At 44.3% G+C, this 25,446-nt stretch overlaps 2 protein-coding genes across 2 annotated transcripts; one reads left to right on the forward strand and one right to left on the reverse strand.

Moving 5' to 3' along the window:
- The first annotated feature begins 575 nt into the window (after positions 1 to 575).
- Positions 576 to 14,775, forward strand: tmem240a (transmembrane protein 240a). Its single transcript, XM_076090527.1, has 4 exons — positions 576 to 1,063; positions 1,448 to 1,554; positions 5,443 to 5,651; positions 13,534 to 14,775. The coding sequence occupies exons 1-4, from the start codon at positions 1,007 to 1,009 to the stop codon at positions 13,686 to 13,688; spliced, it is 528 nt and encodes a 175-aa protein (XP_075946642.1). The 5' UTR covers positions 576 to 1,006; the 3' UTR covers positions 13,689 to 14,775.
- Positions 14,776 to 15,966: 1,191 nt separating this feature from the next.
- Positions 15,967 to 23,599, reverse strand: LOC142951100 (ATPase family AAA domain-containing protein 3-like). The gene is made up of 16 exons (XM_076092711.1): positions 23,318 to 23,599; positions 22,451 to 22,527; positions 22,248 to 22,349; positions 22,073 to 22,132; positions 21,902 to 21,971; positions 20,690 to 20,855; positions 20,454 to 20,523; positions 20,148 to 20,303; positions 19,562 to 19,618; positions 19,321 to 19,446; positions 18,928 to 19,052; positions 18,641 to 18,692; positions 18,484 to 18,554; positions 18,205 to 18,372; positions 17,783 to 17,891; positions 15,967 to 17,681 (listed from the first exon to the last, which is right to left on the reverse strand). The coding sequence occupies exons 1-16, from the start codon at positions 23,511 to 23,513 to the stop codon at positions 16,140 to 16,142; spliced, it is 3,147 nt and encodes a 1,048-aa protein (XP_075948826.1). The 5' UTR covers positions 23,514 to 23,599; the 3' UTR covers positions 15,967 to 16,139.
- Between the last annotated feature and the right edge of the window lie 1,847 nt (positions 23,600 to 25,446).

Raw genomic sequence — 25,446 nt, forward strand, 5'->3', positions numbered from 1 at the left:
AGGTTAAATCATCACGAGGAGCACCATTCTTGAAGCCCTCCGGCGCATCTGCAGGTACCCACTATAAATAATGAGCCTACAGGCCGATGCCACAAAGGCAGTTTGCAGTTTCCCCCCTCTCACACCGCCCACCGTACACACGCTCTCTCTCTCTCTCTCTCTCTCTCTCTCAAACACACGCACGTGCACAGGCGCCGCCGCGCACGCGCACGTGCACGATAGAGGTGGGAGTGGATGCTCGTGTAGCTGCTGGAAGCCGGGATGGGATAATCATGCGTGTCTGGCTCCTGGCGTTGATGCAGCTGCCGTTGCTGGATCCGGACTGGACTCGGGGCGCAGGGTGGGTCTAATTCCCGACTGGAGCTATCTGGACCTCGATGTCGATGGTATCAAGCATTCCCAGAACGACGAGGGCGATGGCCGTGAGAGGAGTCGGTGCAGCTCTGTGAAACGTCCAAGGCGAGAGAAATTGACCGTTTTCGCCGATGGAGGACAGAATTGGCCGGCATTAAAGCGCAGCCCCAGGTTTGGAATAACTTGGAAAACGGAAGAGAGGATACCGAGGCACCCCTTAGAGGATATTGTGGGAGCCCGTCACTTGTTTTCTTTATGTTCTTTTTCAACTGGGATAGAGATAGACACGCGCCGGGAAGAACAGCTCACTTTTGTATCGGTAATTAGGAGAGAGCTGCCTCCTTGGAACCGCGTCCGACCTACCGACCGACCGTGGTGGTGGTGGAGGGTGGGGGGGTTGGATCCTTGGATGGAGAGGGCGCAGTGAGGGCTGTGAGAGCGGCTTGCCGTGTGTAGGAGGAGACGGAGGGGGAGGGGGGGGGGGGGGGGGGAGAGAGACCGGGCAGTTTGAAGGGACGGGGAGCCAGGAGAGGCGCGGCGGCTCCATGAGCGGCTCCTGTCGGGAAAGAGCGCCCAGAGCCCAGCCGGAGCGTCTCCAGCGCCGCGGGTAGAACCCCGGGCTACCGGAACGGCGGCCAGTTTGGAAGTTTTGATGCATATGATCACAACCACCATGATTTTTATGATTCTTGGTGCTTCAGTTGTAATGGTAAGACACCTTCACCCTCCCTCAGCCACGATAAGGTTTTTTTTCTTTTTCTAATGTAGGCGAATATTTGATCCGATCGTTGCAAATGTGGCATAAATGTATCACACTGTGCGAGAAACCCACCTCACGGCAGGCCAATGACATGTGGAAGTAGGTTACCCTATAATTACCTGCTGTCATAAATAAATAATCTAAGTCCGCTTTGAGGCACGAGTCCCCCCTCTTATCGGGAGGATCTGCCCAGGCGCTCTCCTTTTTTCTCTCTACGATCCCTGTTGTTGTTATGTGTCTTGATGCTGATGAAGAGAAGAATTCGCTGTCTGTAGGAATAGCCCATACCCCATTGCTTGACATGTCCCAGCTGACTTGTGTGCTTCTTTGCAGGCGATAGCCTGTTTAATGGACATGAACGCACTACTGGATCGCTTTCACAACTACATCTTACCGCATCTACGAGGGGAGGATCGCGTCTGTCACTGCAATTGTGGAAGGTAAATGCCGTCATTCTCGTTCGATATTTGGGTTAAACATGGTGGTGTGTGATTTTTTTTTTCTTCCTTTTTTTTTCAACCGTCAGTTCTTAATTGTCGAAGAGGCCTCGAAGATTTCTGGCGGAGAAGCCCCGCAAAGATATCAGCCTGTCGTAGCGCTTACAGTCGCTGATATTTACATTGACGTTTTATTATTTGCTCTAACAGACACGTTTGGTCGCGGTGGTGTTTTTTTTTCCATATTTTTATTTTTATGTAGCTTATATATATATAGAAGGGCTGCGAGGATTTCGGCTTTGCTGCATATATACGAAGGTGTGTGTCGGAGCCATAAATAGGTAATGAACTATGAGCAATATAAGGCCGTTCAAAAAAAGAAAACAATCTGAGCATCAAGTGCGCAGGCCCTACTCGGTGTCGGCGACAAGATAAACCTGCTGGGTTTATTACGAACATATGAGTGCAGGAGTGGAGACTGGTTATGGCTGAGGAAGTGCTATAGAGCTGGGGGCACTGGTGGCTGCTCGTCAGCCTGTACCTGCTGGTTTGCTTTCCTCCGTGAGAGCAGGTTTTGAAGTGGTGAAAAAAAAAACAGCAGCAAAGACACTCATTAATAAATTAATCCGGATTTAATCAGCAGTGCTGTGCGTTTGCATTCAACAGTAAGCATGTAATACATCAGGCTGAGAGATGCAGAGAGACACAAGTGGGCCTCTGTTTTTTTTTTTTTTTTTTCTCTCTCAAGTCTACAGTGCCTGAGGGTATGGCAACAGTGTTGTCAGCTAGCAAGATTTTAAGTAAGAGTCCTTTCATCCAATAGATTCACACCTATATTGCCCTCAGGTATTAGATCCTCATTGACCCGAGTCCTGCAGACAACCTAGCTATATGCGGCCACGAGGACCGATCAGTGTTTTCGGAAAGGGGGATGTCACCAGTGGTGTTGGTGCAAGCTGAACAGATGCACATTAAAACAAAACAGCAGTGTATACTGTGCAATGCTGCAGTGAGGGGGTTGATGTACTAGCAGTTCATTAGCAGCATTACGAGGCCAGTTCCACTGTGTGTGTTCTTTTAGCCTGTAAATTCAGAAGTGGGTCATCATCAGGTGCTATGCGCCTGTCAGAGGGGGATAATCTGACGGAAAGTTTGGAAAGGCCTCTCGCACACACTGACGGATGGGATGTGAGACTGGTCAAGACAAACAAATATGTCTGGAGACAGGATTTGTGTGACAAGATGATGTATCACTCAACGTCTTATTTTGTAATATTTTGACAGTCATGTCATCCTTGGCACTGCCGAAGGGGGCTTGGTTATGTATGCATTAAGGATATGACAATAAAAAGTATAGGCAATTATCAGCAGTATTAAGCACTGATTTCAATATTTACAATACCAAAAAATGGTATTTTGTTCCTCCAATACAAGTATTAAGCCAATGCTCTTGACGGTATGTACAGTCAAATCTTTTCCTCTCCTGTTAGTTTTCAGGTGACCCACACAGTGTCTTTCCCCCTGACCTGAAAACACTCCTGAATGAGATTCTGTCATCCGTGTTTTCACACGAACAGCAGAAAGAGAAGAGCGGGATGCGTGGATCAACAGAGCAGACCTGAGCTTGGGTTTTTCACTCGCCTCACTCCCACCCGTTAGACGTGGAGGTGCCGTGACGCCCACAGCGCTCACCTTATCAGGCTTGAGGACACGGCCGGTGTCATTATCTTTGGCAGCCTCATGTGCTCTGGTTCGGATGTAGTTGTAGCTTCTCTGACGGGCCGAGGCCTGGCTCTGTGGCAGGGGAGAGATCTAGGAGTTTCTGACCCTGCTGATTGGTGTCATGCTGTTAAGAGGGGCTGCAGGGTAGTTTGTCCTAAGATGATCTAAATGCTCTCTTTGTGGCATTTACATCCGGAAGTCTTACAGAAAAACTGAATCGTTTTAATTTTTGTACTAGAAAAGAAGACCCAAACACAGTGGTTGCAGGGTGAACAGGACTAAATGCAGGCAACACAAAATAATCCTTTATTCTCCAGGGCAAAGAAAGAGGAAGATTTTGGCTTATCTTTGCACGTAGCTTAGCTTTGTTTTTTGGATGTTTTGGCGTTAATGGACCTCAGTGGCTGTAAGGCTTGAGTCAGTTAGGTTCTACAGGGGGTTTGATCCCCCGTGTGGCCCCACTACTTCTTCGGTAAGATACTTAAGATCAGGTTTTTCCTCCATATTCAGCGTTAAGTGCTGAGGGTGTTTCTGCACTGCACTTCCCAGGAATCATCTGCCAATCAGACTGCATGGAGGGTTTTCTGTTAAACAAGTTGCATTCCTGTAGGTGACGATCTTTCACTTCTCCCTCACCGGCAGACAAGTCAGAAACATCAGTCAACAGTCAAACTTCCAGTGCACCTTGGGACTTTGCCAGCAAAGACACATTAGACACTGGGTGTTAAGCATATCAGCTTTCATTAATGAGTTATGTCCGCCAGAGATAAGCAAAGCAGACATTTATTAAACACGGCATCAGTTCAAACCCGTTATCGATGCAATGTCCCAAAGTGTGCGCGCAAAGGTGTGCCTTCCAGTGGTTAAATCTCTCAGCTCCCACCGTTTTCACTTACAGAGTTTGTCAGACAACTTGCCTGTGTTGTTAGATTGTAAAATTATAGTAAAAGTATTGTAAGAATTGAATATCAAGTGGATGTATCTGTTTTACATGGAGCGGAGTCGGTGCTGGACAATGAAATGAATGTGAGGGACTGGATGATCGTTGATCAGTAGCTGCTGCAACAGTTGCAGAGATATATTTATGGTGTTATCATGCATGGTGTCCCTAAGCTGCAATGCAACAGAGTGATGCATTCACGGATCAGTCGTCTTTTAATTTGTATTCCATCAGCGTAACATTTCCATATTTCCCCTTCTTTCTTCTCCTGTGAGATGTGAACACCTGGTTAGTAGCAATCACACACCCTGTGGATTTGTGGAAACACAATAAAAATTGGATTCATAGCGAGTCCTTTAATGTCTCCAACTTGGCACAAATTTAAAGAGACTGTCTAGTAAGAACCCGTTTGGATCTAAAATAATTTTACGAAATGAAGAAGAAGAAGCCCACTTTGACAAAATAATTGCTAGTTATGAGGTACCTCAAGAACCATACTTGATGAATTTTGGATGATGTATTTGTCTTTTCAAAATTGAGTTAATCCAGAAAGGATTTTACTGAGCAGGCATTGCCTTAACTTTTTAGGATATTGGAGTACATGCCTTTCTTAAAGGCCCCTTTAACAGTAGTCTCTGAAGGAGATTGTGGAGTGTTTGCTTATTCTTATTTCAGGCCGTGAGCAAAAGTCTCCTTCAACTTTTCCAGTCGCAGCTGCACTAAAGTGCAGCCTGGAGACACCCAAGGTTCCTTGAGAGGGCTTCAGGGGGGTTTTCAGCAAAGGGTGGATTAGTGCAATTTGTTTTAAATTCAGAAAATAAATCTCTGGATATCATCTACGTTAGGATGGGTATACAGAACACAAAAACACCATATATAGGGTAAACCGTCTTACCACCATAACATACTCAATGGCCTTCACAGTTACCAGATCTCAACCCAACTGAACACCTGTGGGAGAATTTGGAGCAACATGTTATACAGCGCTCTTCACCATCATCATCAAACCACCAATTGAGAGGAATGGTGTTCGTCCCTCCAGTAGAGCTCCACAGTATACATGCCAAGCAGCATTGAAACCGTTCTGGTAGCCCAACTGTTTTTTCCCTTTAATTTAACACCCATCTGTATGTCTCTGTAACGGATAAGAAATGTTCATTCGTATCTTTGATTCATAAAATGATATGTTGGCTTATATCTAACACTTCCTATCACCATCACCTCCCCAGGCATCATGTCCACTATGTAATTCCATATGATGGGGACCATTCCTTGGTGGACTCATCAGAGAACTACTTTGTGAGCGACAGTGTGACCAAGCAGGAGATGGACTTGATGCTGGGGCTGCTGCTGGGCTTCTGCATCAGTTGGCTGCTGCTGTGGCTGGACGGAGTCCTACACTGTGCCGTCAGGGCCTGGAGGGCGAGCCGCTACTACGGTAAGACGGACACCGTCTGCTGCAGATACACATGAACACAACTCAAACAAGAGCTCAGCGAACCCTAAATTATCATAAAATCTTTCTCATTTCAGAAGTGTGTGCCGAGGTGTGAATGCACTGGTGCTACATGACAGGAAATGACATATCATAGTACGGAACAGTAGGAATGGAAACTTAAATGTTCCTAATTTGACAGGGAAAATAACAAAGTATCTATGATTTAAAATCAGGATTTGTGGTGGCCAAATGCTTGCATGCAGGAATATATGTATCTGTATCTATCCGCCGTGTATCTTCTGCATGTGCTTGCGTTGGCCAGGCTAACACTACAGTTGGTTTTGCTCTGGTAAATGACCTTCCCCCCATTGCTTGGTCCATTTTTGGCTCTCCTCACTGGATTTTCTTCTCAGTGTACTGCGACCTCTTGGAAAATCACAGCTAAACCTTCCAACAGTGTGATGAGTCAGACGAAGGCTAACGGCTGAGGTAAAACTACATTTAAAGTGTTGTCTTCTGTTTTGGACAGCCGAAATACCTCAAACCCTATTTCACTAAAAATCCTCTTGATTTGTTTCCAGGAAACAGCAGCAGTCAAAGGCTAACGCGAGAGCACCCTCATTAGGTGTAATTATGTTCTGAATATGTGAAACTCATTATTTATGAGATAGTTATCTAAAAAGACCACACAAAATCATATCTCAATAAGAGCTGCTGCTATAATACAGACTCTCAAAGGATAGAGAACATGATGTTAAAAACAACACTTCTAGAGACACGATTATTGAAAAAAATAATAATAATCAAAGTAAACAAAATGATTCAACTGCTGATTCACATCAACTAAATGTGAATCATTAGCTAAAATGTTGTGTTAGCATTGAACCAAACAGTTGGTGTCCTTGTGGCAGCAAACAAAATAACTTCTCAGCATGTTTGGTTGAATCACTTTTCAGCAATGGTTTGGATTGAATATCAGTGTTTCAAGCCGGGTCTGACAGAAGGACCTCTGCTCACCACAGCTTCCGTGCACCATTGTGCTAAGTTAAACCTTCAAGGGTCTCTTTGGGCACACTGCAAGACTAAAATAGCAAAGCAATGCAGTCATGTGAAATATAATATCAATAGCCGTTGAAATAATGAAGATGATGCAACCCCCAATTAACATTTTGTTGAGTCGAACCTCAATGAGAAGACTAAAAGAACAGCTTTGCAGGGTACAAGTTAGCTAACGGGCAAAATGGCAATTCCCTAAATTCATATTCGTGATTGTGGCATTCGTGACTAGATAACTTGAAATTTGGAAGTTTAGCGAAGCATGAGTTTATGTTAACAATAAAGAATACACTTTTATATAGCACTTAAAAAAAGGATGGACTATAACTGATAGAAGTATGGGTAAGGATTTAAAAGGGGACACAAATTTTTGGCATGGACTTCAACAGCTGAGTTTAGGCAAACATAGGTCTCCCATGGTGATGAGGAAAGAATCACCAGAAGGGCCCTGAAAGAGGATCTCAAGCAGCAATCAGGTTCACTTGGGGGTTAACAAATCACACAAACAGGGTGACCCTTAAAACCTTAAAATCAATTCTACAACTGACAGGCAGTCTGTGAAGGGAGACAAGGGTTTAGATAATGTGGTCACTCCTCTTGGAGAGCGTGATTAGCCTGGGAGCAGCACTCTGAATTAACTGTAGTGTGTTGATATTTCTTCTGGAAAGACCACAAGTGCATCACAACAATCAAGCTTGGAGGGGACGCAAGCGTGAATGACCTTCTCCAGTCCTGCAAATGAAAGAAACATTAAATCTTCTTAATGGTGCGCCCTAGTTAAATAAAACACAATTACACCACTTGAGCGTCTAAAGACAGACTTGAGATTATGGGCTTCTGGCTTCATGTTTGTTCACTCTCTCTGAGCAGATTATACATAAAATGATTAATAGGAATAGTACAGGAACAAGGAGGGGGGATTGTTAGGATCTCTTATTTTGAGCCTTTTGAATTGTTTTCAAAAATATTTGGACATCAGCACTTCTTATGAGAGAGACATTGCGAAATGCAGGATAAATATAATATAATACATGACTTTATTGGACTTTATAACAGTCTGTCAGCTTTGATATGCGCCACGGAGAACATATTAATTAAGAACAATCAGGGACCCAAGATAGATCTTTGGGGGATGCCACAACAGAGTGGAGCCCATCACCCTCAATAGAAGAAAGGCGTTTTATCAGCTATGAATTAAACCAATCTTGCACAGACATGAAGATGGTATATCTTTTCATATAAAGTTCAGAAAAAAAACTAAGACACATATCTCCCAAAATGTCAAACTATTCTTTCAATAATCCCACAGCAATCCTATACTTATTATAGAAACCTGTTTCGATCTTTTTACACTAAGGCTGAGCATGGCAAAACTTTTATTGAAGATTGGGAGCAGGTTGTGGATGCGCTCATCCATTCATGCGGAAAGAAAATGGATATTGGACCCTTGCTTTGGTCAGCAAAATGTACACGTGTGTTATCTACTGTATAGGCCCTTTTCACAGCAAACATTTATGGCAGTAGGAAAAAAAGCACAGGTGTCACTACACAAGTGATGGCTCTGTTCTATCCAAGTGTCCCAGTTAGTCATGACTGTGTGACAGGGAGCAAGCACACACACTACCAGGACGCTGAAATTAAAGCAGCTAAATGGAACTCAGCCATCACTCATTTCATTATTTACACCTGTGCTTTTTTCTACTGTGACATGTTGCCTGAAAATGTTATCTGTGAAAAAAACAGCCTTTTCTGTGGCACATGGATGTCTAAAGGCCCTGCACACTCACACGAGTGTTTCTAATTATTCTGACTGCTCAGGTTGAAGGTGGGCGGAGCTAAGATAGCATTTACGTAATTCCACCGAACTTCATCAATTGAAAATAATGACTGTGCCCCCTTGTTAGCGGCAATGGTGGGAAAACCTGCTTAAATGGAGTGCATGCTGCATATGAGGCAGCAGGTATGATGTACATTACAGTAAAGTACCTTTTCCACTTGAATTCAGCCAGAACAAGCCATGTAAAATATGTTTTTCTTTGTCTGTATTGTTCACAATGCTTTTGGTACACGTGGTATTTTGTTTTCTTGTCAATTCAAGGCGGCAGTTGCCATTCGCATGGCTAATCGAACCCCTACCAGCACAAACCAGCAACGTGCTGATAAAGTGTATTAGTCCCACTCAACAAAGCTAACAGCAACCAAGCGTGCACGTATAGTGCACGGCCATACAATCCTGAAAGAGGGCCTAATCTGCCTAAAATCACTTGTGCGGGTTTACCATGGGCATGCAGGGCCTTTAGCTCAACTAACGATATTACTTTTGACTCAAGGGTAACTGTGTGTCCCAGAAATGTCTGCGTGTATGTCTGCGTGTCGATCAGTCATTGAGAACATTAGGTCTGCGCTGTGGTTAGCACTGTCACGTCACAGCAAGAGGGTCCTCGTTTGAACCCTGGTCCTGTTCTGTAACTCTGTATGGAGTTACAGAACATGAGTGCTCTCTGCAAGTTTGCAGAGCACTCCTGCTTTAGTCTATGAGAATAAGAGGATAGCATTCATTTACAGCTACCATACATGATGTGTAACGTATGCATTATATTTCCATACATACGTATATAAAGAGTCTTGGTGTGGATAAGTGCACGGCTTGTCTATTCACATTTCTCTGAAGCCAACATGAATTAATGTGCAGCGCTTGATGAAAATGTGTTGTGTAATGAGAATATCTGGCCAAGCTGTTATTTGTTTTAAACAAGCATCGCTTTGGCGTGATAACCAAATCATTACATATATATGAATACGCATACAGCAGTTACAGAGACCGGTTCGAACCAGGCTCGAAAAAACAGTGATTTGATAGATGACTTCACTCCCGCCATCTGCTGCGCTGTAGTGAAAGCTACATTCCCACATACCATGTGTTTAAATCCAACTCAAATTGTGATAGTTGCTCCTTAATTTCCTGTCTCCTGTCAGCGCTCTCTCCGTAAAAATATCTGTTTCATTTCTCTTACCATCTCCCCCCTGACAGATGACGGATGCATGTTATTGAAGTAGAAGAAGAGGAATGCGGCAGATTTAATGAGACGGAACATGTGGTGTTCAGTTCACCAACATTTGGCCTGTGTGGTTGTGCGGACACGAGCGAAGATATGAAAGGCTTTCAGCTGAGCAGATATGTGACACACGTGTGAGATCATGACACGGCAGCATGAAATCCCTCATATAGTCTGGCGCTTTGCTGAAGAGACGACGCAGAGGACTGGCAAGATGTTGATGATGCTGATGAGCTGAGTATTAGCATGCCGGATTACAGTGTTTCAGTTTCTCACGGTCATGGCGGTTTCACAGGCTTTTCCATCCAGCCAGGATCAAACTCTATAGGGGGGGGGGACATCTAATCGTTTTTTGCGTTCTTTTGGCACGAAAAAAGCTAGCTTTAAAAGATACTGAATATTGTAACAAGGCTTTTTAAAAACAGGATTTGGAGGTTGAATATTCTGTTTGAGCTCACTGTACTGTGGAGGTGGCCTGGATCCTCAGAATATAGGATAATGCTAAAGTAGGTGATATGTGGCCTGGATTCTCGGAGCCATGGAAAAGCTCCTCAGGCAGGATGAACCATGTTAAAACAGAAATTTTTGTTATTTGTTACTAATAAGTTTTGTTTTTTGGATAGAAAATATCATGTTATTTTTGGATTTTTCAGTGTTTTAACGAGCTGCTAAGGGGCTTAAATTGTATGAGCTGTAATAGTTGCAGCCTGCTGCTTTGCTCAGAGGTGTGGAAGGTTTTTTTGCAGCAGCGAGTCAGGCAATGCTGTTTTCTCCAGTGCAGTAGTGCAACAGTGTAAAATACATCATCATAAAAAATACATACAAAAAAAACCACCCAGTGAGGAGGGTGCATCCGTTTTCATTAGGAGCAGAGAGTGTGTGTGTGTGTGTGTGTGGGGGGGGGGGGGTATAGGCTTGTTCTTCTTTTGTGCTGGGAGGGAATGCCCCTTTTATCTGTGTGTGTGAGTCGACTGTGGCGTTGATGCTAGGCCTTAGCCTCCCCAAGATGAGGAGTGAAGGTGAGGCTGACAGAGCGGTGTGTGTGTGTGTTGGGGGTGCAGGATGGAGATGCTGTCACATCCCCACCCCCACTGACACACACACTCTCCTCCAGAGCTATAAATAGAATGAGAGAGAGCAGCTGGAATGGCAAGTGAGAAAAACACACACACACACACACACACACCGTGTGCATTGAGATGCACATTGATTCTCGTTGCTTTCCCCCCCCCTCCTAATTCCATCTCTTGCTCCTCCCTCTCCACTTATTGAATCTAGTCCTGGCCATTTCCTTTACAATGCCTCCCACTGAAACTATCTCTTTTTCATCTTATCATTGATGCGCTGCGAATATCTGATACCAGAGTCTCTTTTGCAAAGACACTGGTGAGAGAGAAAAAATTAGAAAAAGATGACATTCAGCATTAAGCCCCCCCCCCCCCCTCTCCCTCCCCACTAAAAGAGCATTTGTGCCTTTCGCCTCCCATTTTCTGCCTTGCATTACCATTTCTGCCGACTCCATCCCCATCCTTTTATTCAAATGAGATAAACCTGTCTTTGTTGCCCCTTTTCCTTTGGATACCCTTGAGAGCAGTCCTTGTGGACAGCATACCCATTCACAGCTATAAATAACTCACTCTCTCTCCCTCCTCATCTCCCCTCCACCCAACGCCTCACCCCGCTTACCCAACTCCACCACCACCACCCCTCCTCCTCCTCTTGCTTATCCTCTAGCAGGGCCATTTGCTACTGGGTTTGCTGTCTGGGGCTCTCCCCTCATTCTCTCTCTCGCTATCTCTCTCTACTGTCTCTGTGGACCTGGCTCCGCCTCGCCAGCTCCAGTTTATAACCCGACAGACACAAACCATTCCCCTCCTCACGTTATACACCTCTTCCGCTTTGTTGGCTGCTAATTGGTCAAAGACAGGTAGATGCATTCGACGCCTCAGCCGTAATCTCACCTGTAAAAATCCCCGTGACTGTAGAGAAATGGCACCTGGATACGGTCACATGTGCAACAGTCCAAACACAAATGGAGGGGGTAAATCAAAGGCAACACCGTGGTGCACTTGAAGAGATTGATGCCAATTACTGTTCTCATCCAATCTTTTATCCCGTCTCAGTCACTCTACCCTCACTGCAAACAAAGCTCACCCTTACTTCCCAGAATTAAAAGTTGTTTCAGTTTTGATGAAGCCGGTGGCTAAAAGACATAATAAACATCAGCTTTTACAGCGACTCACCTTTAAACCTTAATGCATCTGATTGTGGGTCATTTTCTGGCTTCGTGTTGTATGGAAGACATTTTGGGGTTTAGTTTAAAATTTCAGAATTGTATTTTAGGGTAAGCTGAAACTGAGCACGAAAAAAAACAAAAGGCAGCAGAGATGGACAAAATGACAAGCCATTATATTGCTTTTAAATAGAAAGCCATTATCAGCCTAGCCCTTAATTCATACAGAATTACTGGAGAAGATGAGTGTGAAAGAAGCGCTTACTCATTTTCATCAACATCCAAAAAGGACAGTTTACAGCACGGAGATCAGCCCTCTGTGCTGCTGGTTGCTGATGTGTCCTCTAACTGGATTTGGAGCCTGAAAACCAGGCTAAGAAGGATTTTACACCATTGTGTGTCTTGATCTCATGAACGTCTGGCTGAGTCGTCCTCGAAAGTCCTGCATTCAGTACTTTGCTTGTGTCTGCACAACAACAAAAGCGAGACGACGTTGCCCAACGATAAACCGCGTATACACTGTTGTCGCACTTGCACACTTGTGAGTAGGAGTAAAGAAGGGGAGCAGAGAAGGAAGTGAATCAATATTGTGACTGTGACATGTTGTGATTATGACAAAATATCGATACTCACTTTCCGTTGCCTTGCTGATGCAGAGGCGTTTCCTGCAAGCATTTGAACTCTGAAGTGTTCGACTCTCTGGCATTTGAGTCTTTTGCCAGTTTGCGTCCGTTTGCCATTGGAATTTTGGCAGGTGGTCATGTTGTGTGTTTTAAATGCTCAGACTTCGGGTGTAGCCACGACCTATATATATTAAGGCACATTCATTCTACGATGTAATCGTAACTCTCCCAGTTCAATTCTGTGTGGGACCTTTGTTGCATCCCCCCTTACTCTTCATGTTTCCCCTCTGTCTCTGTCACCCACCGATTGAAGGCAAAGTGCCAAAAAAAAAAAATCAGCTTAAAAAGTGCTTGGACTCAGTTTGGTACACATTGTTCAAGGCCGTATGTGAGATCCTTCCACAGTATATGGCCTCATACAATATATCATCTTTGTGTTTGTGTGATGTTAGAAAAAGAATTTGCATCCGCTGCTATAATTGATGGTTAACATAGAATAAAGATTGTATAAAATACATCGCCAACAAGTTTGCTTCAAAAGGTACTCGCTCTCTAGGCCTCAATAAATGCATTTTGTGTTTTACCTGATAATGCAATAAAAACAATACAATACAGGTTTCATTCCTGCTTGGCAGTTTTAGGAGCTTATTTCCCTCTTCAGGCTCATGGACGACGTATTTCTTACCATGTAATCACATATGTCATTTTGATATTATCCAATTGTATTACCCTGTGATTCCATGCTCTATTTTGAGCAATCAAGAGGTAACAGCTTCCCATAGGCGACAAATGGAAGGAGCGTATCCATCAGGGGGAAACTGCATCCATCAGATGTGGAAAATTTCCCCTATTGGTCACACACTTATCACCTGCCTCCTCTGACCATCCTGTTGCCTCTCATCTCTTCCCTCCAGATACCCCGTCCTGGTCATGGCTGCCCCAGTTCTGCAACCTTCGAGACCTCCGTCGCCGAGCCCAGCTCAGACAACTGGAAGACTCCAGCGGCAACATGGTCCACATCAAGCAGAAGCTTTACCACAACGGCCACCCCAGTCCCCGACACCTCTGACTCTAAAAAACAAAATAATACAAAAAATAACCCCTAGACCCCTTTCCCCTGATACCCCTCCTCCTCTCCTCTCCTCTCATCCCCCTTCCCAAACTTCCCCTTGGCCAACTGTTGCCTCAGAGACCCTGGAAAACTGCCCTCCCACTATTCATAACATGGCCCCCTTAAACCCCCATGACAGGACTTTCGTATGACTAAAACCGGCCCCTGTCAGCACTTAAAAAAAAAAATAAAAAAAAAAATCCCAAAATGGAGAAAGATGACGATTATTTGTTGCCACTGAAATCTTGTCTTATGTCCATGTCCACCATTGTGGGAGGAGGAAGAAAAAAAACATTTTTAAGGGTGTTTTTTCTGTATAGAGACATTTTCTGTGTTCATTGTGAAACTTGGCATGCTCTTTTAGAACAGGGTAAGATGTGGGCAGCGTATGGAACGGGGCGGCAAGACGGGTGTCATGAATTTATTTTATTTTTTTCACTATCGGGTGGGAGTGGGACTTTGTTGGCGTTGGGGAGGGGCGAACGAGACTGGTGGGTGGGTGGTTTTTTTGTGATGGTTAGATCGCTGCTTCTGTAAATAGTTATGAATACAGGCAAAAGGGATTTAACAGTCTTTAAAAGGGGGTGCGTGGGGGGATTTTTGTGCGAGTTGTTTGTCAATAGAAAACCATAACGATGGACTGTGTGGTTAGAGATTATAGGAATGGAACGGGAAGACAAGTCTGTTTGAAAACTGGATGTGAAACCACGTGATTTCTGCTAAAAACACCGATTAATTAGCTTTGTTACTTAGTGAATTAACTGAATGTATTAATTTTTTTTCCTGTAAATATGTGAGGGGGAGGGGAGCGTGTACGGTTGAGGTCGGGGTTCTCTCTGATATATTATCATTCTTTAGTAGACACGGGAGGGGAAATAAAATGCCAGCCAAGATGAGTTCCCCACACACATACACACACATATACACACACACCCCTCCATCTTCCCCACACAGTGCTCAACAGCACAGTTCAATTTTCTTTATCCAATTCCCTCTCACTTATCAGGAGCAACCAGCCTATCAGCAGAGGGAACCCTCACCCAGCCACCCCCCCCCCCCCCTCCCTCCTCCTCCTCGTCCTCTGTCCAGACATTGCTGTTGTGAGGATGAAATGTCTGTTTTATTAAAAGTGCCATTGAAGCACAACAGTGACCTCTGATGTTTGATTGTGTCATGTGAGCGAAGATGAGAACACGTTCTCATAGCGAGAGGTTATGTCAGAGCAGCGACAGCAGACGGATTATACAGAGAGGTCCTGTTGACAACTTCAGTCGGGTTTGTTAGAATTATAATAGCGTCGACTAACAACACTTCGGAAATGACTAACAATGCCAATGACATGCTGGTGCAACTGAGAAAAGCGCTCCACTGTTCTCCTCTGGCACAATACGACACGTTCCAGTGACACCGAGGGCATTTACAAGAATATTTTCTTTAGCATTATCCTATTAATCTTTGAAAACATATAAACCACAGCTGAAGCGAATACTTATTTTATTTATTTTCTCTGAAGAATGTTATAGTCATTATCTAATCTATAAAATGTGCGTAACAAGTTGAGTTGGCATCTTTATATGGTTCGTACTGTCCGACTGAAAGCCAAAGATGTTCAAATTAAAGTGATATACAACTGAGATATGGCACAAAAAAAAAAATCCTCACATCTGAGAAGCAGGGAATGTGTGATAAATGACATACTCAGCGATTATTTGATTACCAAAATTGAAAATTTTCTCTCGATGCTGTCAAGTAATTGATTAGTAGTCTAACATTTTTTTTAATTTTTATTCTGCACATGTGCGAGAAAGGTCACACTGATGCCTGGATCTGAAACGCTGTGTTTGTAAAACACCTGTATGGCAGCAGTTGTAGACAAAAACAAGCCTGATATAAAGCAGGGTCACTGTGGAGCCCCTGTGTGACATTGTCAGAAATTAATCTTCAATCTACATTTAAATTATAGTCTGGCAGAACCCACAGTCATTCTATGAAAGGTGAAAAAATATATAGGCCTACAACCGCACCGGCGCTCTTGCTAAGAAGTGACGGGGAAGAAATGTCCCGAGCGAGCATTTTGCAGACACGCTGTTGAACTCTTGCCAGTGCCGGTCAGCAAACATGCGAGAAGAACGTCCCGTTCAGAGGACACATTTTCAAAATGTCACCCAGCCACAGACTTTGAAAATGGCAACGACGACCAGACGAGAGAGGGAAAAAAAAAAAAAGTCAGACAAAGTGGTCCACACGTGCTTTTACTCAGACTACAAACCTACAAACCATAATCAAAATCATTACCATATATTGTCAGTCACAGTACTTGAGTTTAAAACATATTGTTAGAAGAGTAGACAGCATTTGAGGTGAATGTTTAGACTGCTTAACAATTACAACAACAAAGTATTGAAGTGATCACTTCTTTGGACTAGGCTTGGTTTGAGCTTTGTCGTTGTCATCTCCGCTCTGTTTGTTTGACAGAGGCTTCTCAGTTGGACCGGGCTCCGCTCCTTCAGTGCCGGGAGTCTGGGAGGCAGCGGACTTCTCGGTAGTTGGCCTCTCTAGTTTCTCAGACACAAAGGTCTCTGTATCTACCTTGGTTTCCATGTTGGGAACAGCTGCTGAGTCCGTCTCGTCGGTGACTTCCTTTACTACGGCCTCTACCTCCTCTGCAGCCTTCGTTGTTTGATCCTCAGCTTCCTTGGCAGCGACCTCTGTAGCCAAAGTCTGACCCTCTGTGACAAACTCACTGGCAGTAGTGTGAGGCTCCTTGGCTTCCTCTGAAACTGTGGCCTCGGTTTCAATGGCAGACTCTGTTGAGATGACTTCAGCATCCTTGGCAGCGGTCTCAGTCATCGCAGGTTCGACCTCCTTAACAGCGTCTGTGGCAACACTCTCGGACTCCTTGACCACATCTGTCGCCACCACTTCCACCTCTTTAGCGACCTCCGATATTTCAGGCGCAGTTTCCGCTACAACCTCAATTGGGTCCTTGGCGACGTGACTTCCCATCGCTTCAACCTCCTTCGTGACTACTGCCTCCATCTCCTCGGTGATGGTTACTACGGCGTCAGCCACCTTGGCCACATCAGTTGCTATTGCTTCAGCCTCTTTGGCAATGTTTGCCAGGGACTCAGACACTTCAGCTACATTGTTTGCAATTTCATCTGCAACCTTTGCAGCATCCGTTGCCAATTCCACTGCAGCCTTAGTGGCTTCCACAGCCTCTGGCTCCTGGACAACGTTGGAGACTACAGCATCTAATTCCTTCTCCTGAGCAACTGCAGAGACTGTCGCTTCCTCCTTGACTACTTCAATGGCCTCAGCCTCTAGCACAGCTACATCAGCAGTTGGCTCTTCCTTACTCACAGCAGCAATCTCTTGGATGGCGGAAGCTGGTACACCCTCAGCATCCTTAACCTCAGTGGCTATATCCTTCAGCTCGGGAACAACGGAGTCAGCAACTACAGCTGTGCCAAGAACCTCCTCAGTCAGGTCCTTGATGGCCTCAGCCTCCTGCACCAACGGGACAGCAGCAGCGGTCTCAACGATGGTTTCAACCGTTTCACTCGAGACAGCAGCTCCTGCAGTTGTTGCAGCTCCAGCTTGGCTTTCTTTAACCAAAGCGGCTGCCTCTTTGAGGATAGCATCTACCTCCACTTCTGAAGGTAGGGCGGCTGCTTCTGCCTGGGCCGCGTTGCTCACAACCTCCAGAAGTGGAAGGATTTCTTGTATCGTCGGGGCTGCATCTTCGGTTTGCGTAAGTGACGCCGCTTCCTGGGCTGCGAGCCCTGCGGCCATTGCCTTCGGGAGGAGTACGCCGACCTTCCCGACCCCCTCGCCTGCTTCCATCAGCAGCCAGTCCATTTTCTGTGCGTGCTGCTTGACAGCATCATCGACTCTCGAGTCAATCATCGCTTCGGTCAAAACTCCATCTTCGGAAGAGTATGCGGCAGCCTTCCGGGAAAGCAAATTAAATTTAAAAAAAAAGGGGTTGGCTTTGGATTTGTTTATTCATGGCAGATTCATATTTTGTGCCAACAGGCTTTTCTACTCACCTGCCAGGCCACACCAAGTTTGGAGATTTCCCGACCGGACATGCCCTCTGCTCGCTTTGCAATGTCTGAACACTTCTGTCCATAGTCAAACTGAGTCAACTTTAATCTCCTGTTGAGTTAAAGCACAAGAGGTTTGTAGAGTAAGTGAACCTCGAGCTTAAACATGTCATTCATCATCCATTTCAACTGGCCAATGCGCTCTGCAACGCCTCGTGTGCTGCACTTCCTGAGGTCTTAAACACATTTTCATGAAAGCAATAAGTAAAGACCCAGACGCCACTTTGTTTTCAGTACTGAATACATTATATACACCATTATGCAAGCTCTAGGGACCGGTGCTTTCCTTTGCGGTAGTAAATCACCTCCGCCACAGAGCTGCAACAGTCACGGTTTGAAAATTGAAATACAAGAAGTGTACTCACTGTCTCCCTGTAGTGGCAGGACCCAGCACAAATTTGTCGAAATACATGCGCACCAATCTTTCCCTCTCGTCCAGACCAGGTAACGCAAAGTTTACAATCTCATCGATGCGGTCATTGATGGCCCAGTCGAACTGTTCCGGCTGGTTACTGGCAAGCACCAGCATGAACCTGAGGAGAGAGGATGAGACTGCTTAGAGCCAGCCAGTGACCTTTTCAGTCATGGCCGATGACCTTTTCATGCCCAGCCATGCACACAGTGAATAACATTAAGACACCAACTTGTTGCTCTGCTCCCCAGTGCGGTAGAGGAATGCATTCAGGGTGGCTCTGAGGTCCTCGCTGATTTTCTCCTGCAATGCAAAAACCATGACTCATGAATATATGATTCAAACGCAGGGCATCATCACCATGCATATGGCACTGCAGCTGAACTCACTGTGGATCGCTTACGCAGGAACGCATCAGCTTCATCTACGAACAGCAAGACACTGCGGAGAATCAGAGGACATCAAAGAGAATGTGCTTTAAAAAAAAGAGAGAAACTGCATTTTTTTCCTTCAAGACCTTTAATGAAATTAGCCGGTACAATAACAGCAGCTCTGCATGTAATTGAACACGGCATACAGTCTACACTAGTGAACTTTCACGGTCCATATCCAACAGCTGATACACATTATAGTACTAATTCATTGAGTGTTAATGGAGCAAATGAAAGTGCCCTACCCTCGCCTGCTGGTGCTGGCCCAGTCGAACACCTTGTGCATGGCAGTGACTCCATCGCGCCCCATGGGTGCCACGTCGCCACCTGTCATGATGGCATAGTCCATCCCCGAATGGAGAGCCAGTTTCTGGAAGGCAATGGAAAGAGCTTCGTTCAAAACAGAACAGAGGGGCGCACGCACGCACGCACACGCACACACACGCGCACACACACACACACACACACACACACACACACACACACACACACACACACACACACACACACACACACACACACACACACACACACACACACACACACACACACACACACACACACACACACACACACACACACACACACACACACACACACACACACGAAAATCAAAAAGGTGTTTGACCCAGCCGTACCTTGGCGAAGAGTGTTTTTCCAGTTCCAGGGGGTCCATACATCAGGATGTTTCTGAACAAGCCGTTGTTCTGCCGGGTGTTGCGAGTGGCGATGGCAACGTCCCTCACACGTCCCTCCAGAGCTGCCTTTGGGACCCACAGCATAACGACACCACTCAGCGGTTTTTCACAAAAGTCATGAAAAGAGTACACGGATGGAAGATATCCATACGACAAAAGCCAACAAGAGTAAATGACTCACGCTGAGCACCACACCCTCCAAGGCGTCCTGCGGCCTGCTTCTCAGACGCTTGGTAGTCTAGAAATGACGAGAACAGAGGGAATTGTATGGTGACAAATCGTTTAACAGTTAGTCACAGGAATTATATCTGAAATCATAGAAATGGAATTTCTAATTATCATTTAACACTTAATTACTTATGAGTGACTCTTCCGCTCTGCTTTAGACAATTTCAAATGTTCCGTTTCTTGTCTGTTATACAGATTTTGTGGTGAACATGTGAGAAATAACCAAAAGCAGTCCAGAAAACAACTTGCATCATTCAGCACACATCTGACCCCACCGTTGTATCTTGGTAAATGTTCTCATTCATTTTACACACTCCATTCGTTCACTTCCAAGTTTTTGCCATTTTTGACGTTACGCTCTAAAGTCGTCCCACATTCAGCTCATTGGGCGGGATTAGCTGGATGCACGGCAGACGACACATGAACAAATGAATGCATTGAAACAATTTGTTGACAGAAAATGAATTTCCCATTCTTGTGTAGATGACCACATCCACACAATGAACGGTAAAAACGGGAGAATTAGGATGTCGTTTCACCTTGATTGGGTGTTTGATGGCCTCAATGACGGTTATCCTGGAGGTCTCTCGGACCAGTGAGGGTTTGCCCAGACGAGCCTCTATGAATCGCCCTGCCACCGCCGTGGCGTTCCTGGCCGAATACACGCCTGCCGCCAACAGGGTCAACCCAGCGACCTGTGGGGGGGGGGGGACAAGACGGCAAACACACATCTTCAAACGCGCTGTACAGCATACCAAACATGAACGCCGCTGCTTCCCATAATCCTCTGCAGTCCTCCTGTGGTGAAAATGTGACAAAGCGTGACAGGTCTGACATAGATTTACCGTGGCTGTGAGTTTGTCATAGTCAGAGACGAAGGCCCTGAATCCCTCCCCGAACACCGCTCCCGCCGTCCTGCCAGGAACAAAAATGCAATTATCACACCGACTGCCTCCACTGTGGCAGCCGCACTCGCCGCGCCGCCCTCTGGGATTTCACTCGCAGCTGAGAGAGACACTGGGAGATAACATGCCAGTTACTCGAGAGGATTAAGGAAAGTGGGAAGTAGTTTTGCCCTCACTTTATAGATTCCAGGACAGTTTGTCTGTGTTCGGCAGCTTTCAGGCGGATCTGTTCCCGGATCAGGTCGGCGTTCTCTCTCTCCACCTGGGCGCGGGCTTTGGCCTCCGCTTCCACGCGAATCAGGTCATTCTTGCGTCTCAGCTCCATTTCATGTTCAATGGTAGCTGGGAGCAAAAGAGGCAGATATTAACTGCACGCTTGGTATGACCACTTCTGACAGGGCTGAGAATTTGACCTACTTTAAATCAGTGTGGTTTCACTCAACACTGTGCCAAAACTAGATCAAACTGATTTATAAGACACAGCTCCTTTGAACTACTTTTAATATGGAAACCCTTTGCATTTTGCACAGAAGGGGCTCTTAATATAGAATTCCCATCAGTCTTATAGTGGCCTATATCTGACTTCAAAGTAGTAAATAATGGCATTTTCTAACTTGGGACATAAATGTTTCCATGAAAATGCAAACAAATCTACTGACTTATTGACAATTATTGTTGTTGACTGTATATATATATATATATATATATATATATATATATATATATATATATATATATATATATATATATATATATATATATATATATATATATATATATATATATATATATATATATATATATATATATATATATATATATATATATATGAGCCTTTTCCTTGTTTATTGTTTCTTATTCTGTTCTATTGATGTGTCCGAACGTTACTGTCAACCAAAACAGTAACGTTGTGGAATGAAAAAAAGAAAACAATGAGCTAACAAAAGGAGCCTAAAAGCTCTGCAGAGTTGAGGGACACTGCACAGTCAGGAGATAATTCTCTGTGGGTGCTTCACTGGGATCTCAAATGAAAAAAGAACTCTTTGACTCAATGCAAATGTCTATTGAATCTATCACATTAGATACTAGAAGAACGTTTATATTTTGTGTCTTCAAACTCCACCGGGTTGTGTAGTTTCTCCCAACACAGAGTACAGGCCCAAGGGAGTCTTTAGTGAGTCACAAATCTCACAGTGAGCCATGTAATCTCCGAGTCATCAGTAATGACCAACAACCTTATTGACCCCCTGCGGACATATTATGGTCATTCTCTGCTTCGGAGCAGTACAAATCCCCCTTATTGCATCTGTAAGTAGGCTAATAGAGGAGGTTTTTTTACATGGCATTGTGATGAATAACGAAAGCGTGCATTTGGTTTTGTCTTTTACATTTTCTCATGGCCTCTTGCTTCACAACCGATTCCTCTTGTTTGCGAAGGTTCTCCTCGTTGAGAAATTGCTGTGGATTCAAACAAACAAAAAAAACGTATGATAAATGCTCTGTTCAGGTGTTCATTTCAAGTTTTCCTTTAAAAAAGAAAAAAAAAAAAAAAGTCTTACCTGTTGCCTGAGCTGATCATCGTACCTCTGTCTGGCAAGTTTGTCTTGATATTGTGCCCTCTGGAGGCGATACAGAAAATAATGAATTAACTTCGCAGGTAAACTCTCGTAGGCGGAACATGTGTTTTACCATCAGAAGAGTGTGTGTGTGTGTGTAAAGTGTTTATTTCCATACTGCATGGTTTTGCTTTGTCTCCTCTGCCAGTGTTTTGCGTCTCTCCTCGCCCTGCAGGTGGATCTGCTCGCCCTTCAGCTGCTCCACAGCGGCTTCATATTCCTGTTGGGAGAGTTTGGTTCGTGCAAAGCTTACTGTGACATCATCACGGTTTAACAATTACCAATACTACTCATCACACAATCACATTTCCAAAAACCTACCTTCACTTTACTCTGATGCTCCAGCTGAACAGTCTGCTCCTGCATACGAGCCAGTTCCAACGCATCTTTGGCATGTCCTGTTCAAATACAAGATAAAGAAATAAAAACAGTGAGTGGTGCTGCTTTATTCATTCATTTAAATCTCAGCCACGAGACGATATAGTTACACTTTTGGGTATAACATGCTTTAAACTTTGCTTGGCTAACACTGGTTTATAAAAATAAAAAAAACACCCCCCCATACAATGAACAGCAGTATGTTCATCTGCACATACCGACATTAAGGGCATGACATAAGAGACAGGTGACGGGGTTGCGCTCGCGGGGGACACTTTGTTTCATCTGTGCTCGCTGACACGCCCACCAAATCTCTGTAACTTTGGGCAGACTGCGCGGAGGTCACATAACTTTTTGCACGCACACTTGTAGCAACTTGGTAAGAAACTCTGCAGCCTGATTTGTTGCTTTCTCCCCCTCGACCGAGACAAAAGAGCACGTCAAACTTTATTTCAAACCGCATCAGAACTATGTTACAGTTTTCTGACTCAGTCTGCTCACAGCACATTCAAATAGAGTATTGTTTCTTTAAGATGTTGAATATATTTAAATGTGTATTGTCCTGCTAAATGCCGAATTAAAGTAATGATACACTGTTTAACAGTCACACAACACGATATTCAAAGTCTGCACATTTGCTAGTAGAAAACTTTCAGCTTGACGTTTTTCAGTGGACTTCGGTGCGAGGGACTCGCCTCCGAAAAGAACATAACGTACCAACATGGGAAATTAGGTCTGGTCCAGTAAAATATCAGAAATAATGAAAGAAAGCACGAGCTATGATTTAATTCTGGTACAATTAGTACGCACGTGATTTGTCGAGGTCCTTTGCAGCTTTTGCAGCTCTCTCCAGCCCAGTCGGGTCAAAGTTACTCCACTTGTCCCCGGGTTTGTCTCCCCCAGAGCCGCCTCCTGGTGCACCTCTGGTCCCTTCAGCAGCGGCTGCTGTCTGCTCCTCCAGCGGCGGAGCACCGGAGCCCTTTCCCCAGCCGAAGAGCCACGACATGTTGCCTTGATAGCGTTCAAGCAAAAGGCTGTACCTGCTGTACTTTGTTCCAAAGACTCCACTGTGGTGGTCTAACTAGTCCATGCTTATTCTTCTTCCTTTTGTTTAATAGCAGGTGGCCACTATCGTGAAATGTGCATTACCGCCACCTACTAGGCTGGAGTGTGAGCTAGAGTTCCTTTAAGACAGGCATGTCCAAAGTCCGGCCCGAGGTCAGATTTTATATGGCCCGCACCTTCTGTCTTAAAATGCATTATTTATGGCCCGCCAGCACAGTCAAAACGGAATGAATAACTCATACAAATTCAACATGCAATTCCTCTTTTTACCTCATGGTGGCAGCACCACTCTGTAACTGTCTGGCTGTTTGAAATTGGCTCTGACCCTTGACCTGTCATGCTAAGGCAAGTAAAAAAAGGAAAGTCGATAATGAGGGCCGCCGCTTCCAGGAGAGGTGGAGATCACAATATTTTTTTCACCGAAAACCGAAACAACTGTGTCTGCCTAATTAGTCATGAGACTGTTGCCTTGTTTAAGGAATATAATGTAAAGAGACACTACGAGGCCAAACATGCTAATGCTACAACAAGCTATCAGAGCGACCGAGCTAGAAAAGTGAAGCAACTCCAAGATAACTTGGCCTCACAGCAGCGGTCCTTTTCACATGAAAACATCATCAAAGTCAGCTACCAAGTGGCCATGGTAGTTGCTAAACATGACAAACCTTTTACGGAAGGTGAGTTTATCAAAGACTGTGTTATGAAAATAGCAGAAAACATAATTGCCCCGAGAAGAAGACCGAGTTTGCTAATGTTTGCCTGGCTCGTAACACTGAAGAGCTATCATCACATACTAAGAGACAACTTGATTTTTTTCGTTAGCCTGTTTCATGTGTGTTGAACTTGAATGTGAGACAACTTTTCATCACCCTCACTAAGTCATATTTAAGATTGTCTTGAGGTGAGAACATTGATCGGTTTCTATGTAATTAGCTTTTAGATGGCTTGTTCTTTGTGTTATCTGACTTTCAAGATGTGAAAGAAAGGCAGACTAGTTGTTGAGATGTGTTCACACATGAATGCTTACATTTGGTTACATTGCTATTTGCTGTCATTGAAAATAAAATGATTAAATAACAATGTATGTATAGGCTACTTGTATTGTTTAAAATAATGTCAGCAGGGACTGTTGACCCTTGGGCATTTTCACATTATCAAATCTGGCCCTCTTTGAAAAAAGTTTGGACACCCCTGATATAAGACTATATGAAGAGAAAAAACATTCAGACAGATGGTAATCTTACACGGAAATGTGAGTTTAATTGTATGTTGACTGAGTGAAGTGTTATATATGCAATAATTCTTTATTGATATGTTCATATGCTTTTATAATGAAAATATGAACAAAATAAAATCACTGTAGCTGATACTGTCCAATACAGCCATTATTTAAGTCATGTTTTATCACTTGCTTGTTATTTTATTCTTATTTGCATGTTTATTTGTGTGATTGATAGATATAAAGTCTAGTTTTACAATTCAGACTGAAATGAGTAACGTCAGACATTGTATCTAATGAGGAAACACGGGTGTAACATTATTTACGGTCTGAGCCAGGAAAATACAGTATATTTGGCCAGTCGGTTGTGTACACTATTATAATGAGGGGTGCAGGTTATTTCTAATGTGGAGAGTCAGTCACGTGCGTTAAATTGTATTGAACATGTGGACAAAGATCTTTGAATGAATCTAAATCTACATGAGTACATTAGTTTTAGAATAGCTTCTTGTGTACATCCCTGTTCCAGTGATATGATGCATATTGAATGAGAACAGACTGGCAGTCATTACATTACTATACTACATACATAAAATGGACATACTGCAATCACACAGAGCGGCTCCTGTCTCTTTTATGGGCCCTTTTTAAGGCA

The sequence above is a fragment of the Anarhichas minor genome, unplaced genomic scaffold (genome assembly GCF_050575085.1).
Source record: "Anarhichas minor isolate MPS153535 unplaced genomic scaffold, ASM5057508v1 ptg000003l, whole genome shotgun sequence".
Lineage (NCBI taxonomy): Eukaryota > Metazoa > Chordata > Actinopteri > Perciformes > Anarhichadidae > Anarhichas > Anarhichas minor.